Below are 17553 nucleotides of genomic sequence, written 5' to 3'. Positions count from 1 at the left end.
TTTTTACAGCTCCACTGGAGCTGGACGGCACCAGGACATGGGGTTGACTTGCAACAGCCCTTCCACAGCAGAAAGGTTGAACCACTGGCAGAGAGGCCAATCTTTGGAAGCTATGGAGTCCCAAATCCCCTCTGCCTTGTGGTGAGAGTGAGCGTAGTCAGTGGAGGGCTGAGAAGGTTTCGATTCTGAAGCTGAAAGGAACATGAAATGACGTCCATCTGGGTGCTGCTCCTGCCCTTCCCCTCATCCCTCCAACGTTGCCAGGAGGATGCATGGCTGGGACTGTGGCTATGGAAGCGTGGACATGTTTCATCAGCATCTGAAAAATACATTAATTTCATCTACCACTGAAAGACATGTAATGAGGTGCTCCCTTCCATGATGCTCCAGGCCCCATCCCTGGAGACATTCAAGGCCAGGCGTGATGAGGCTCTGAGCAACCTGATCTAGTTGAAGATGTCCCTGCTTACTGCAGGGGGGTTGGACTAGATGATTTTCAAAGGTCCCTTCCAACCCAACACATTCTATGATTCTATGATGGTATTACAAAGGTGATTCTTTGACCCTACCAGTGCTTAGGGTGCTTTCCCCCCAAAACATGCTTTGTTGATAACCACGGGGAACTGATTTGGTAGAGTAAGAGCTAACGTAAGTCTCTCTGAATGTGCTATTTTGTGTTCTTATTGCGATTTTAAAACTTGAAAGGTACTTTTTTTTTTTTAAAATGTATTTATTCCTCATGGGTGAATTTAGCCTCCTAAAGCAAACCTCTCCCGATTACACACTGTAAACGTTCAAAAGCTAGATGACCACAACTAGAATTGTGACGCCTCGGGACTTCGTAGCCACCCAAGCCCTCGCTTTTCTACAGCTCCATCGGCGTTTCCGTGTGGAGATCTGCCACACCAACTTGTCCTCTTCTATCGACAACGGCAACACCCGTGTTTCCAAGGAGTTTTGCTTTTCCAGGCAATTCTGCCTCACTTAATCGCTACCTTGAAAAAAGAAAAAAAAAAAGTTAAATATTCTTGGCCAACTCGTTCGGGAGGACGGAGGTGGGATAAAGCGGAAATTTAGGGGTTGAGTCCCAGGGGGGGCTCCGTTTCGGGGCGGCTAACCCCGAGCAGGCCGCCCCGGAGGCGCCGCCCTCCCCTCCCCGCGCACCCCCGCAGCGCCCAGGAGAGGTGGAGGGGGGCGACCGGGCTCTGCGGGGCCGCCGCCGGGGGCTTCCCCCGCCCCGAGCCGCCGGCACCCCCGCCGCTCCTCCGGCTGCCTGTGGGCGGCGGCAGGAAGCGGGGCAGCCCCGCGGCCGCCGGGGGCCGCGCCGCGCACCCGGAAGCGGTTGGGCCGGTTGGAAGGGGGCGGTTGGCGGCTGACGGGCGGGCGGGCAGGCAGGCGGCGTCCCGCTGGCGGCCGCGGGGCGCAGGGCAGAGAAGCGGCCCGGCCCCTGCCGCCCCGCAGCCCGCGATGCCCTGGGACTGCCGGCCGCGCTGGCCACGCCGCGGGGCATGGTGAGCCCGGGGCGGCCGCTCCCCGCGGGGACCCGGCAGGCGGCCTCGCTGCTTCGCCTCAGCCGCCTCCTCCTCCTGCTCCTGCTGAGGGGTACCGGGGCGCAGAAAGGTGGGTGCGGGAGCGGGCGGGCGAGCCGCGCTGCCCGGCGGCTGGGGAGAAGGGGAGCCGGCCGGGCGGGCGAGGGAGACCGACCCTTCGGGGCTGCGCTGCGGGGGAGAGGGACCCCCCGCCTCTGGGAGACCAGAGCCCCCGCCTCTGGTCTCCCCCCACCCGGCGTGCGGCCCCGCACCCTGAGCCTGCCCCCTTCGTTGCCAACGGAGGGCGAAAGAAAAAAAACCCCGTTCTTGGAAATCCCCTTTTCGTCCTCCCCGCTCCCCGCGTTGTGGGGTGCCCGCCCGGTCGGGGAGCGTGGGGGGGTCCCTCGGGCAGCCCCCGCGCCCCCCACAGTGCGGGGAGGTTTGTCGGGCCTGGGCCACCCCCGAGCTCCGACCCCGGCGCGGGGCAGCTGGGGGCGGGAGGGCTTCGCCCGGGAGGGGCGCGACCCGGGGGACCGGGGAAGAGGCCGGGGTGGCGTTGGGGGCACAAGGGCAGTCCGGAGGCGGAGGGTGCCGTGGGGTTTGTCGACTGGAACGGCATCCCGCTTTCTGGGGGAGGGTCCCCCCCGGGGAAGGGTCCCCCCCAGCCGCGGGTGACCCCCGGGTTTGTCCTCCTTAGGTTCTGCGTGGAGTGATGTGAGCCAGGAGGCAGGTAAAGGGGAGATTCTGCTTGCTCTGAAAATAAATTTACGCGTGACCAAGAGTAGAAGCCCACTGTAGGGGTGCGGTATTGCCCAGAATGTGTGATAGACAGGGTGTTCTCTTTTTTTTTTTTTTTTTTTGTTTATTTAGAGAAATTGTCGAGATTTCTCCTCCTCCGGTGAAATTACTGATCAGGCTTTAGGACTTTGAAAGTTACAAGGCACAGTTTGGTCACTTCATGGCGGAAGATCAGAGGATGCCACAGTAACTGTCACTTTGATCATATGCTTGGGAGAAAGTGGTGGGAGTGAATGTTTTGACAGCATCTTGAAACTTTCATTGCTGTGAATACAGGGGTTGAGAAAAGAAATTTTATGGTTTTCAGTTCTGCTTGCTTCTTGCACTGGTCTTGCTTCACTTCAGAAACTCAACTCAGTTTTCATTTAACTTTCTGTGCATCTCAAAGAGAGATGAAAATGTGTTTGAACATCACAAATGCTGTATTTAAGTGCATAAAGGGAATCAGAAGTATATGTAGCTTACATTTTAATTAATTTTTTGAATGGAAAAAGGTCAGAGATGTGTCCATAGAGCAAGCTAGTCACATTGACTTACCTTTTCATCTTATTTCCAGCTAATTGCAATTAATTTTACGTTATGTTCCTATTCACCTATGAAGCTAATGGTAATAAGCATTTGGCATGCCTGGTTTTATTTTGTTTTGTTTCAATTTCTAATGGAGGAGGAGAAGACCCGTTTGCTTTTGAGAGGAAATTGGGCAATTTTAACATTTACCCTTTTGAAGGCTGCTCCTGGGTGAGTGAGGCAGCAGCAAGGTGTTAGTTCATGCTGTAGAAGCATCACACTCCAAATACTTGTGCTGGCCTGACACTTGTCTGACCTTTTGGTGAGCAGACTGATTTTGTTATTCTAGGAGAAAACCAAAGTAACTGGGCGGGGGAGGAAAGAGTCATAATTCTCCTCCAGATTATTGAGTCAAATTGGCTCAAGTGAGTGGTCAGAGGTATGCTAGAGGGGGTGGGACCATGCAGTGAGAAGTGGGACTGCGTGGACGGCAGGCTTTTAGATATGTTGTTCACTTTATCTTTCTGTACTCTGAGAAATGGCTGAAGAGCTCCTATCCAGAATTTCAATTTACAGTGTCCCTCTAGTTAACGCTTAAAGTTTGCATAGAAGTCTCGCTTTTGAGCAGGAGGGGAACATCTTTATTGTCCAGCTTCATTTTATTTGGCAACAAAAAAGCAGAGCTTGTTTTAAGGTTAGAGCCTCTGATGTTGTTGAATACAGTGCTCTTCAGTGTGACAAACTTGGAGCTTCTAAGAAAAGTTCTGCTTGTGAGGGACTGTTTCCTTGCCAAAATATTTTCATTTATCTTATTCCAGAGAAGGTTGGGGAGCTCATATCCTGTATCTTTAAATGCTGGTATAGTTATAATTTGGGTAAGGAGTCCCATACAGAAATGAAACCGCTGTCTTGCTCATAAATGGTCTGCACAAAGTTGTTCCTAAATTGGTGGATTAAATATATGCCCAGGCTTCAAAGAGAATATGTTGATTGCCAATGAAAGTACCCAAGGCTTAGGAAATTCCACAGTTAAAGTTGCTTTTAAGCTCTTTTATAAAAACAGACTAAGTGGTACTCTGTAGGAGCCTACTCTCATTCGTTACATTAGGGAGGCTGATCCTCTCTTAATAAGCAACTATTAATTTTCTTTTCCACTGTTCAGTAGCTCTAAGCCTCACATACTACATGGTATTTAAATCTTGTTCTGAAGATAGAGTGTTTTCATTTCTCACATGCTTTTCTGTAGAGCACCTCACCAGTATGAACTGATTTAAAAATAACAGTATGGGTTTGGTCAACGTGAAACTTGTTTTGAATATTGGGTCAAATGTTCTCCTCCTCCTCCCCTGCGCTTCCAGGTAGCTGCAAACTGAGGAATGAAAAGGTGCAGGTAATGCTGTGATGAATGTGCTCTTCACTTAGTAGAGCACTGTATTATCTTGTAGGATTCGAGTGGGATTTTTTTCAGTCTATTGAAAAGTCATTCAGTATATGTAATTCAGCATTCTTTGGTCAAGGTCTTGAACTTGAGCACCTCACTGTCTTGGAAAATATAAGCATTTTATGTGAGGTTGAACACCTTCAGAAACACTGAAAAAGACTCAAAAGAAAAGTATCCTGTGCTGCATTTCATAGTCTTGTGCATCAGGGATTGTTCAGTGCTGTGCAAGTCAGCTCTTGGGATTTGGAAACAATTCTGTAGTGGCTCTAGCTCCTGGTTGCAAGGAAATTGATATTTGAAAAATACTTAAAGTGTTTTAGTTGTTTTTCATGTAATTAAGCAGGTGTGAATGAAAGCAAGCCAGCACCATATAAGCTTCCTGCCCTTTGTGGATTGCATTTTGAGAAACAGTGCTCTTAACAGATGTCGAGCTATTGACATAAATTCAGTATGGCCTGTTTATTAGTTAAGTTTAACCTTTTTTTCGGATGTAGAGAAACATTATAAAACAGCTAAGAGGGAAATGGTTGCTTAGCTTTCATCAAAATAGAAGTCGAGTAATGTCTCAGTTATTCTGAAGGTACAAAGGTTGTAGGGTCTGTGGAGCAAGAGCTTTGTTATCACACATGTAGTTTGGTAGTTATCTGTTGGGATTCCTAGTGGATACTGATTTGCATATGAAACGTGAAAAAAGCCTTAAGTTAGAAATAAACTTTAGATTCTGAAGTGGATACCCAAGTGATCTGAAGCAGATTTGTTTGCAACTTTTTATTAAAAAAAAATAACTCTGGATGTTTGTTTTTGAATGTGATTGCCACATTTTGTTCCAAACAAATACTGACCCATAAGGGTGTTGTTATATACTCAGACCTCATTGAAGAAGGTACAAGAAAGTGGTTCATCACAGTAGCTTAAAACTGTTTGCTTCAGTGTAGCAGAGAAAAAGAATTTTTAAATATATGGTGCTGAGTTACCATGACCTAAAAAGCTCAGTGAAATGGCTCTGTATACATTGAGCCTAATGAAACGGTTTTCCGTGGCCTTGTGTTTTGTTGTGGAACTGCAGTATTCCTGGATCTGTTGTGTGTTCCCTGTTCTTTGATTCCTCTGTGTGCCCTCCCCTTCTGTCCACAGTGCTCCTGGGCTCACCTCTGCTTGTCCATCCAGTAAGACAGTAGACAACGAATTAGGCACATGCTGATCCATGAACCTAGCCTTTGCCTTTCTGTAGGATCTGAAATAGCTTGTGATCATTCAGATGTTGGTGGTGGAACCAAACAACTGCAGTGACTGTTGTGACTTCCTGACCACTTACTGTACAAGGGTATCGCAGTGCCTTTTTCACGGAAGTTGCTGCATCTTGCTTGCAGTATGCTGAGTTCAGAAGTTCCTGGGACAGGTGGGAAGACTAGCTGTGTAATTTTGTGAACTTTATTTCCTTAAACTATGTTTCAGACTTGGAAATAACTGTCTGTCCCTTTTGGCCACTAAGATAACCTTCCAATTGTGAACTTCAAGCCTGAAAGGATCTAACAATGTCCAACTACAGGTTTGGAAGAGAGGTGGCGTGATTTGGGGAGAAGGAAGCAGACAAAGAGAAGGTGGCTCTAGCTACGTATCTGTTAACTGGGCAAGAGCGGAAGAGAGGGAGACAGGCTGTAGGATCTCCTTAGATGTCCTGGAAGCGATAATTTCCTTCTGCAACAGGGGACTGATTGAGGGTTCCAGCTGCCAAGGTAGCCCATTGCAGGTGTCTTTTTCTGCTGCAGAGAGCTCCTGGCATATGGGTATAAAGGACTCCCACAAAACCATCTGTCGTATGAGCAATTGTCGTGCGTTGCCCTTCATACAAAGTCCCATTTTCAACCCTTGCTAAATTAGATTGGGTGGTGTCTCATTGCCGTTTGTATCCATTGTCCTTGGCTGGGCTCATCTGGGAGGAAGAGAGTCACAGCCAAACCCACAAGGAATTATTTTGATTAAAAAGACCCCCAGCTCTTTGGATGAGAGATTTATTATCCCTCAACTTAACATTAGAATAAGTCTTTTATGATGGGGAGGGCAGTGCTCCATTGAACTATTTGGTTTTGCTGATAGGACGATTTAACTTAGGAATGCAGAGTGTTTTGAAGATGCAGTTGTGCAGAATGCAGGCTCTTGGCGATTGTAGACAGGAGTGCTGTGGCAAATCCCCTTCATCCTTGTGCTAAGAAGTATGGAATAATTTTTCAAAACTGGGGCTTGAAGTTCTGCCAAGCTTAGGTGACATGTCTGCTGCTTCAGGTTTTCTGATGCTCTTTTTCACTTCCCAACATTGCACCTTGAAGATAGATATGGTGAGGAGGAGGAGGAGTGCTCTACAGAACTGTGTGGAGGAATGCTCTTCCCGGGGGGAAGTGAGCTGCTGTTGGAAGTATAGACCTAAAAATGGTGAATATTCTTCGCCTTTGAAAACAAGAATCTCAGCAAAGTTATTTTTCCTCTTCCAGTTACTGAGCCTTATTTGAAGTGGTTAAGTGGGTCTGGTGGGCAGAAGGTACATACATGTGTTCTGCAGAGCCATCCTTTCAGGGAGGTTGCCTCGCAGTACTGATTCTGTTCAGCCAAGCTCGTCTTTGGAAACCTGCTGAGGTTGTGCTAGCCTAGTCCCTTCCTGTGAAGAAAGCAGGAGTCACCATTTTGTGTAAACACTCTTAGAGTTCTCATACTTGATCCCAGAATGTATTGCATTTTGCTTCGGGTTGAAGCAGTACAATGCACGTTGGTTTTATATATTTGTGTGTGTGTACATGGCTAGAAAAACCTCAGCTAGTGATAAAAAGGTAACATAAATGTTCTTTCAGAAGCTTGTATGGTGTTACGTTGTGCATCTCAAGCCAGTGACCTTCTAGCATATTAGTGCAGTCTTTAGGAAAATTATTTTCCTGCTACTAAACAAAGATGTTCAGCTTTCAAGATTTGGAGGAATGTTTTCTTATGTTAGTCACATAAAAGGAAAATAATCCATCTCCTTTTCTGCAATTCTGCCACCTGCGGAAATGATGCATTAGGTTTTTAATGTGATCACTGCTGATCTGTATAGTTTCAGTCATCAGCTAGTTAAGTGCTGCCTTGAATGCATCAGCCTTGGTAGCTCAGACAATCATCAGTACAAATGCGATCCTTGTTGGAATTGCTGCTCGACGTATTGGCAGCTGTTTCTATATTGGTTATTTTATCCATATTTTGAAAGGTTTTTAAATAAGCTGATGTGTGTCACCCCCACCTTTGTAGCTGCACCTTGTGCTTTGGGGAGGCAGTTACTGTTACCTAGAATTTGTTTTGTAGCCAAAGGATTTCCCTCTCTGCCTTCTGATTAAGAATTGCTTTTAGATTAATTTTTTTAACCAAATATTATGGAACACGTGTGATCCTTTTTGTTAAATAGTGGTAGAGTTGAAACCCTTGTCCAAGCATAGGCTGTGGGTTTGTTACTAAACTGATGTTAGGATGGGTGGAGAGGGGGAGCAGTAGTAATGCTAATGTAAAAGGCCATGTAGCAACTTGCTTTAAAATAGGATCTATAAAATTTGCAGTATTGTTTTTTACACAGAGTGGTGGGTTATTGTCTATGAAGCCTATTCATTAATGTGGTCAGACTGTGAAATACCAGATTTTGCTAAGCTTTATGCTTTGCCTTCCATTATTTGAGGCAAACAGCTTGAGCTGTGCTATTCGTATTCTATTTGGGCTTGTTGCTTTATATTTGAACACTTTTTATGTTACTTGAATTAAAAGTTACAGTTGATAATGTCATAGTGATTTGACATTTGGACCACAGAATAGCATTGATTTTGAAAGTGGCTTTTGTTTGAAGAATTCCTTGTCTAGCATTTGAAAAAGATGACAAACCCTGACCCTTAGATGAGTAAGAAACATTTAACCTGTGCTGTTTCTTTTTGGGCATGTCATTTCTGCTGTTTTTCTGCATGACCACTTAGTTTCCATTGGTGAAGAGCTGTAAAAGGATAACATTTCTTTATGGTTGCTAAGCTCTTCAAAAATGAATTTAAGGCAGATAGTTCATACCTGTTTAGCTACTGGTATCTCAGTTGTTTCAATCAGTTGGATCTTGGAATTGATACACAGGCACTTGATATTGCTTATGGCATTTGGATGCTTCCTGTTGGCATTTCTTACAAAATATGTATGTTTATAGTTTTCAGTTCTGTTTGTGTTAGATTCGTGTTTTCTCTGCAAGTACTTGAATAAAAATAATTTACTATGAGTTAGCAGTGTGTAAGGCTTAGGCGAGCAAGCAGCTCACGGGAGCTGAAGCTCAGTCATTAGTTATCCCTTTGACTTCGGTAAGACTAGTTGCACCCTGAAAATCAAGCACACGAGTGTTTATCTTTGACAATGAGTGATAACTCATACTTTTAAATGGTTCCTTGCGAGTTTGCAGTGAGACTGAGATTTGAGTTAACCTCTGGATAGAAAACAATTGAAATACATGTACAGTAACAATGTAACATATAATTCTAAGTGCATGAGCCATTAGAAGTGCAAGGATTTTTAGCAGTTACTGGTAATCATTTTAATAAGGTAAATCCTTTTAGAGTAAAAAGATTCCTGGAAGTCAAATATGTGTAAATGGGGTTTGGATATGTACTTGTCAGATGTGCTCACTTTTAGTTTTTGCTGACATGGAGGGGATGTTTTGGCCTGTTTACTGGTCTCTGTATGACAGGTGTTCTGTGTTTTGTCTCAGGTAGTCATTATTTTCTTACAATTATTTGACTGCTGATCTTAAGAACCTCTGTTCTTCGTATCTTGCTGAAAGTACTAAGTTTTAAGTTTTTGACTGAATGACCTTCTGTCCTAATAATAGAAATTCCACGCATCTTGTTTTTGAAGGGTAACAGAATTAGAGGAGTTCCAGTTCTGCACCATTGTTACAATAGCATACATAGCTGTTGCATTAGTAAATGTTTTTGTGTAAGCTGTATAAAGTTTATGAACTTAATTGTGTCATTCTTGGCAATAGTAGTACTGAATAATAAGGAATTAACCCATATGCCATAAATAAAGTAGGTGTATTTTTTAAGAATAAGTTAGAAACAGTTGGTTTGGTGGTGTGGTGTTTTTGTTTGTTTGTTTGTTTGTTTTGGGGGGGGGGGAGCTTCCTCTCCAAGTGTTTAAAACATGCTAGCTGTAGTTAAAAATTCTCTCTCTCAAGATACCTTTAAATCAAGTCTGAAAACTTTCTGGAAAGTGAAATTTAATGCAACATCCTAAATTCCCTTTGGTTAGAATCATGACTAGCCAACTGTAAGTAGTTGTGGTATGCAAAAAATTATACTTGAAAGGGCCCTTCTGGTCTTCAGCACTGTGAATCCATCTTTCTGTAAAATGACCTATAAATTAGGATCGGGGAGTTTCAAACTTGGCACTTTTTGTCTTTTTCAGAGGCAAAGTATGGAGGTTTGTTTGTGTGTTGTTTTTTTGTTAGAAACATTTCTCCAGTGGTTTCTTTATGACAGAGTTTTTATTTCATTGGCAAGGCTGTATTACATCAGTTTTATTAATTGCAATATTAAAAAAAAAAAAAAGGAAAATTGGATATTTTCAGTTGTGTTTTTTTTTCTGTTCTGTGTGGATATCTTTGTTTTTGTTAACATTTTTTGTTGATCAGTAAAATTTTTAGATAAATGTATTACATTTTTAACTTTCCTAAATTCTTTATGATGTGAAAATTCAATTCAGCTCCAGCAAAATCACAGGAGGCTGCCTTATTAACCATATTCCAGAGATTATGCATCATTTATGTACTAAAAAATGAAAATAAAATCAGTGGTCGGATCATCTATATGCTTTATTAAACACTCTCCTCCCCACTTTATAACTTCCCTTGTTAGTCCCCCCTGTAAATCTTCTTCTGAGGCTTTTGAAGTTCTTTCCAAATTTGCTTTTAGCTCAAGGAAGAGGTTTTGTCATCCAAGATTGGAATAGTATCCATCAGAACGATAATCCTTCCAGCAACTGATCTTTGGATCATCAGCCTTGCTGAAATTTGATGTATTGTGCATGAGGTCACATGGATTCTTTTTTTTAAGTTTTCTCCCCTACAGCGGTTCTTCAGATAGAACCATTTCTTCAAACAGTACACTGATTTTCTTGGTTCTTTACTTGAAGCGCTGTGGGAGATAACCATTTGATATGTCCTTGAGAAGTGTTATTAGTGGTGGAAGAGGGAACTTGAAAAGCTTGGTATGCTTCTGTGAATGGTTGCGAGCAGATAACTTTCCTGTCGCAGTTTCAAAAAAGATGGTGTAAAAGCTTCCTAGGGAGATGCCGTCAGTCATATTACACTTATACTGTTGATCTGGTATTTAAACATAGCTTGTAAATAAATATTTTGTAAAATTATTCCAGATTTGCAAAAGGTTAATTATTTTTCATCCCTGAATGCCATTTTCTGCTCGTATTCAGTGATATATTTATGATTTTCCCAGATTTAGATTGGGCAATCCCAAAACCTCAAATGTTGCTTAACTGTGAAGAGCAAATTTTTTCAGGTCTCTTAATTGCTGTTTCTTGGAGTAGAAGTAGTAGTTGTTTCAGTGCTCAGTTGCAACTTCAGATATTGATGGAGGGGGATAGAAACACTGAACTGGTTTAGCAATTTTGTCACAGTTCTCTTTACACATCCTTTTTTTGCACTTTTAGTTTTATATTGAGGTGAAACCAAAGAGGTATATTAATTAGACTTGGCAAGGCAAGCAAGTTGTATAGCTGCTTGGCTGTAAATTTTTTTTGTACAGAGAAACCCCACAGGAATGAGGCAAATGAAAGATCCTCAGTATCTTGAGTGGAAAGATGAATTAGGAAAGCAATGGAAACAGAAGGCAAGTTACAGTGGTGCAATTTTGCTTCTTACTTCCCAGAGTTAGGAGATTCTGACTCTGAAAGGATAGTTTACTGCAGTGATCTAGCATGTATTTGGAGTATGTTGTGCACTTCTGTTTGCCAGCAAGTCCACAAAGGTTTTTCATAGTTGGCAGATGTTGCATCTTTAGCAGGACTGTAGCCAGTTAAATCCATATCTGGTCATTTTAACTTTGCTCCAAAATGATTAAGATGTGGGGAAAAGACATCTTACCTCATTCAGTGTGGTAGAAAGAAGCCACTGGTGCTTGATTTTTCTTTTACAAGTCTGTGAGTTTTGTGAAACCAGGAAGCCACATTTTCTGTTAATTTCTATTTTTATGGCATTGTATACAGGTGTCAAAATATGTCTCAGTATCACAAGGGTGGAAAGAGAGGTGCACTAAATGGAATGCTTTTCAACATTTACATATGAAGTCCAGTGGTGATCAGCAGTTATCTTTTTCTCAAGGGTATTTGAAAACTTCAAATAAAGCATTTTCATTACTTTATCTCTTAATTTTTAAAAAGCTGTTTTCAAGGTCTCCAGTTCTATTAACACAGGGCATCCTTTTCTTCTTGCTATGAAGAAGTTATAGCAAAGCTGATGGGCAAGTTTAAAGTTCACAGTTTTTACTGGAGCTTCATACACTACCAATTTCCTGCGTGCTCTTGCTATACTTTTGTGATAAATTTAGCACTTAAAAAACAGTGACTCAAATGTGTGAATTTATTGTCATCTTCCTAGTTAATTTTAGTATTCAGTAGTACATAATGTTTGGTTTATTGATTGTATTTGTAGAGGGTCACAAGTGTGAAAATACCTTCCTTTTAAGGGAACACCTATAAGGCAACATTAGGAATGAATTACCTTTTAGAACAGATTGTGTATTATGTTTCATGGTGCTAGAATGAAGCCATGTTGTTCACAATAGGAAAACCCCAAACGGTCGCCATTGTAATTTTGCAATAAGAATTGGAAATGAGTGTTAGAAATTAAGATGATGCCGTATGTCACCTACGCAGGTAGAAGGAAATACTGGTGTAGAGATGCAGCGTTACTGTTTCATCAGTTGGACAACAAGCTTTGAAGAGGGTTAGAAACTGACATTTAAAGTCACTGTTCTTGATGCAGCTACAGCAGCTGTTTTTTGAAAGCATCTAGATGCCCCACTGTTCTTTGTTCAGGTACCCAAACCATCGACTTCCTTCCTCCCAGCTTCTGTTGATTTCACGGTAGCCAAACGTGATTTTTACCACTGGCTGTTGCTGTCTCACCTTCTCCTCCCTGTCCCTACCTTGCATCCTCTCCATTGTGCAGGCTCCAGTGATTGTTAGACCCTTGTTGACCCCTACCTGTACCCTTACTCAGTAAAAGGCAGATGAGGTGGTGACTTGGGTATGAAACTGCCGTACAGCTCAACAAGGGTACGATAAGCACTGGCAGTGGGTAGGGTGGGAAGTCCCAGCTGTTCTTATAAAAGGCAAGATGGTTCTGCTGTGTCTGGTACTTAGATCAACGTATGCCACCATGGATCTGCAGTGTAGGCTGTGCAGTCTCATTTATGAACTGACAATGGAAGAGAGAAAAAGATGACTGTAGTGTTAATTTAACATGTGAATTACTGGTACGTTCGGAGAATTTTTTGCTGCTTCGTTGACGTTTGTAAGACTTGTGAAATTTCATTTGGTCCTGGTGTGGTGAGGAGTTTGAAGACCTTACAAGAGATGTGAAGCCTTTTCTGACCATGACTACTGCTTATTCTCATAGAGTTTTGCTTGACCATCTGTGTGTTATTTTTCATTTCCTTCATCAGCTGTGTTTCTGCTGTGTAGCACTTGGAGCAATGAAGCATAACAGTGTTTATTTTTACAAAAGTGTTGGTGCAGATTGCAAAGTAAATGATATGTCCTGGGATGCGGGCAAGTTGCGTGTGCCAGACAAAAGACGGCATGCAGCACGAGCTGTCTGTAAGATTCAGCATGGGCAGCAGATCAGGAGGGCTTCTGCATTATGTATCATTGAATGCGGAGCCCTCTTACACAGTCCTCATGTAAATCACTTTTCACTGTGGTCTTTTGGGCTGCTTTTGCCTGCGTACTATTTAAGCAAGTCATAGCTGTCCCCGGGGACTTATTCACATCATTTCCCTGACATCAGTAAGCAAAAGCTCTACAACACAGTCTTATACGGCTGATCTTTCTTTTCTGTTCTTTTGAAGCAGTCTGGTTAGTACATGATGGCAGAGGAAGCAAATGTCTTACCTACTCCGACAATTTAATAATTTAAGATAATTTGTTTTAAAATGTTACCGTATTTTGGATGTTAAATTTAGCAAGGCTAAGTGTTACTTACTCTCTGGTGTAAAATTCAGTGGCTGAAAGCTAAGACTGCTTTTCCAGAGATGGTGATTGAAAAGCTGCGTGTACAGATGAAAATAATAAAGTGCTAATTATCACTAGCCCAGCATGTGGCTAGCGCTGTAAATGAAAACAGTAAAATTTTGTTGTAATGGCATCTTAAATTTTGTACTTTTGCTATAAGAGCAAGAATCAGCCTCTGTCTCCCCCCCACCCTTGAGCTGCCAGCATTTTGAAAGGCAAAATGCTTATTGTGCTTTACCTTTCGTCCTGTTCCTGTCTTTGTTAAACCTCAACCCGTAATTTCATTACCCTTCTAAGGGTGCCCCACAGCCAGTAAATCAATCCAAGCCGAGACACCAGTAATCCCACCTGCCCTCCTTTCCTTGCCCTCTACCACTGGCAGTGGCACAAAGAGCTGTCTCAGAGAGGCGAGATGTCTGAAATCCAACACTGTGCCGTGGGAATGGGTAGGGGCACTGGTCCGTCTTCAGCCAGCTCAGTTCCTGAAGCCAGTGCTCCGCTCTTGTGTGACTGGTCTTCCCTGGGGAGTGGTGGTTTCTACATTTTTGGTTGGGATTCAAGGTTGTTTAAAATGCAAATGCAGGCTGGCAGTGCTGCTGAAAGGAGCGGTTAGTTGGTGTTTCCCTACTCTCACACTGTCCTGTCCCTCTGTTGGGGAAGGCACTGCTGCATGTGCACACTAAAATAAATTAGGGGATTGCTCTAGGGTAAAACTAACAGCTATTTTTATCTCAAGTCCCTGGTCTGCTTTACCATGTGGCTGTAGAAGTGTTTACCTCCAGTGCCAGGAAGGGTGTGAGAACAAGTGGCCGAAAGCGAGAGGCAGACAAGGCTTGCTTTTGTCTGTGGCTGCACTAAATTAAAGTGCCTTCAAGTGTTTATTGAGCTATGGCCTCGCTTGTGGAAGTGTTGGGTATTTTATGTTGTCAGACATCTGTAATGGGATGAAATGCTCAAACTGGTGTGTTACTGAGGCAAAAAATGGTCTAAAGATGAAGGTGGACTGTGTGCTTGTTGGCTTGTTAAGAAAATTAATTCTGACAGAGGAGCAGATTCCTTCCTGAAGAGCATAGTTCTGTGGGTTTTGGTGGAAACAGTAATGAGTTTGGAGGACATAAATAAGGGCATTTGAAAATAACCTGAAAAAGCTATTTAGAATTTGATGTCTCTGTGGTCTTAATTCATCAGTGTTTCTTGTTCATGGAACTGTTTTGTTGGTCGTGTAAACTTTCTGGCCCACACTGAGAAAAGCAAAAAGGTGCAGTGTCTTTTAGTGGCACACTGATAAAGAGCAGGGAAATGCAGAGCACAGGAGCTAAACAGAAGAGGAGAAATTATAGTATTGCATTGAATCAGAAAGCTGTGTATTTGGAGTTAAAATGAGTGCTTTAAAATATCTTTTTGCTTATGTAACTCTAATAGATTTGGTTCTACCTTTGCTTAGTTAAGAAAAATTTAATTACATCCTGTATATAGTCACAAACTTACAGAAAATCATAGCTTATATACGTAAAATCTTTTCAGGAAACCCACTGGTTAAAATGAGTCTGCTCAAAAGACAGTGCCACGTGTAAAAATTGAGATCAGTGTTTTGATATACATCAGTTATGCCTTATAGACGGTAATCTTAAACTGTCTGATGTCTTTATCATTCTCTCTTCTCCAAGTAAGGAACGGGAAAACATTCTCTAGTCTTAAAGATTAATTTTTAACATGTTTTGGTAGTGAGAACAAGATTAGCAGGCACTAACAGCAGCCAGTCTCAGGGGGAAAAAGTTCTGATTAATTGACTTCAACAACTATAAAGAACAATTAATCTTTTTTGTGGGGATTAATAGAGTACTTAGCACCCACTCCTGCATGTGCAATATCCTTTCATTTTATTAAATTTCACATTTTCTTCTTATCCAGTGTCTTTTGGTATGTTTGTATTGGTTCAACTTCTGTATTTTGTTGATGTAAAGAACTTGGGTATGAGAAATTGTTTTAAATCATCTGCATGATTGCATCAGACATCAATGTGCCATAGCCTCGGGGTCATATGTAATCTGTCAGGATAACTCATCCAGACTGCATTCGAAGGCGCCTGCAGAAGAGATGAATGGTTCTCCTGACGGCAGCAGTCTGCTTTCCTCTGCTGGCTTCTTAAGAGGCACCCATGTTTCTAACACACGTTTTGGTGAGGAGCCGAGCTTAGTCATCTTTGCTGTGAACATGGTCCTCAGGACACATGAAATTCAATGCACATCTGCAGATCTTCCAGCTAGTGTCAGATGTAACGTGTATGTGCAAGTGATCTGGTGCTTCTGTGAAGAGCTTGATCTGTTCTGCAACTAGATGATCTTTAAGGTCCCTTCCAACCTAAACCATTCTATGATTCCATTGTGCAAGTGCAGTGGGTCTGTTGTGTGACAGAGAGGGCTGGAAGAAAGCAAGAGGCTCCTTCAGCTGTGTGCTGACAACAGAAGTTGTCAGCCCATGCAGGAATAATTGATTTAGGAATTGACGTCTCTCTCTTCTTTGTGTTCTCGGATATTCCACTCTCATGCACACAGATTAACAGACTCAAAAGGTTCTCTGGCACTTAATTAATGACTTCCAAATGAAGTAGCTAATGTTCCTGTATATGTGGCTGTAGTGAAAAGAATTGTACTTTCTCTTTTTCTTGGGGAAATTGCTGAGTATTGCAGATTGCTCCTCTGATACAGGATGTATGTATGTGTCTCCGGGGTTGATCGGTGGTCTTTATACAACTTTGGCAGAAATGATGAAGCACCACTTATGCAGAGAGGCTCAAGAGCTACACTTGTATAGGACTGATAAAATAAAATGAGGTTTCATTTTTCTGCCAGTTTCACTGTAAGTGTGATTTTTAGAAATTTCCAAACAGCTCCTGAGTGATGCTGCTGCCCTTGGCAGACTGTATATTGCATGCCAGACATGCAATGGTAATCTTTAAATTCTTCGAGCATGAAGTGTCTTGCACTTCTGCTATCACTAACCTAAGTGAAACACACAACAAGATGAGATCTAAAATGTCCAGTCACAATCAGCTACTTTTAAAAATTGGCTTCCTGGTAAGATGATGGCGTAGATGCAGTTCAGCACAACTTTTTTTTCCTTTCCATTCCTTTCTAGTATGATTTGACAGCAGGTTCTTTAATGTGGGTAGGTTGGAGGAGTATTTTTCCTTGCATGTTCTCAAGAAAGCCTACAACAAAAGGGAGATTTGAGATTTGCATTTCCATTAAATTTTGTGAGACAGATTAGAAAGTTTTTCTATCTAGCCACTGGAAACACGACTGATTGTTCCAAGCTACAAGGGGAAATTTGACATTTCTTAGTGATGTGTCTTTAAAAAAGAAAGTCTCAATGTCTTTTATTTTATTTGCATTTTATCACCTAAATGTGTAAGAGTGTTTTTGGAGTTCTTTTCGCTTTTCTCATCAGAAAGGTGTGCCCTGGTCATCATACAAATGCAGTGCTGGTATTGTTTCATGCTTGAGACAACTGAACAGCAAACTAGTGAAGAGAACGGTTTAAATGAATGTTAGGCGTGATCTTTTCTACTTTTAACTGGAGAAATTAACAGTTTAAGTACAGTTTAGGTAGAAGAAGAGATCCAAGCTGTCCTTTGTCTTTGACTTTCAGCAGTTTAGGCTTAAGATGCAGAAGTGTGGGGAGGGATCAAAGGTACGTAATTATGTGCATTATTGATACTTCTGGTTGCAAGAAACATCATTTGTGTGGTTACTGCCTTGCAATAACAGGCTCATTGAAATGAGAATTAATTAACTACCAAGTATTCTAGATCGTGCAAACATTTTAATTTTCCTTAAAATGTTCTCAGAACAATGTATCTGCCCATAGAGGTGAAAGCTACTATGATTCCATGTTCAAAAGGCCACTGTATTAGTGTATCTGCAAAATATTTTCAATCTGTAAATGAGTAAACAGTTGCTCACCCCTGTCACAGGGTAGGAAAAG

General features: G+C 42.3%; 1 protein-coding gene across 1 annotated transcript in view; it reads left to right on the top strand.

The window, feature by feature from the left end:
• The first annotated feature begins 1386 nt into the window (after window positions 1–1386).
• Window positions 1387–17553, top strand: part of DCBLD2 (discoidin, CUB and LCCL domain containing 2) — a 46984-nt gene continuing 30817 nt past the window's right edge. The window contains exon 1 of the mRNA XM_054207531.1: window positions 1387–1620. Within this exon, the coding sequence (XP_054063506.1) occupies window positions 1509–1620 (112 nt within the window). The 5' untranslated portion in view covers window positions 1387–1508. The remainder of the gene's footprint in view (window positions 1621–17553) is intronic.

This window comes from Rissa tridactyla, chromosome 1 (genome assembly GCF_028500815.1).
Source record: "Rissa tridactyla isolate bRisTri1 chromosome 1, bRisTri1.patW.cur.20221130, whole genome shotgun sequence".
Lineage (NCBI taxonomy): Eukaryota > Metazoa > Chordata > Aves > Charadriiformes > Laridae > Rissa > Rissa tridactyla.
This window is presented reverse-complemented; position numbering and strand designations above follow the sequence as displayed.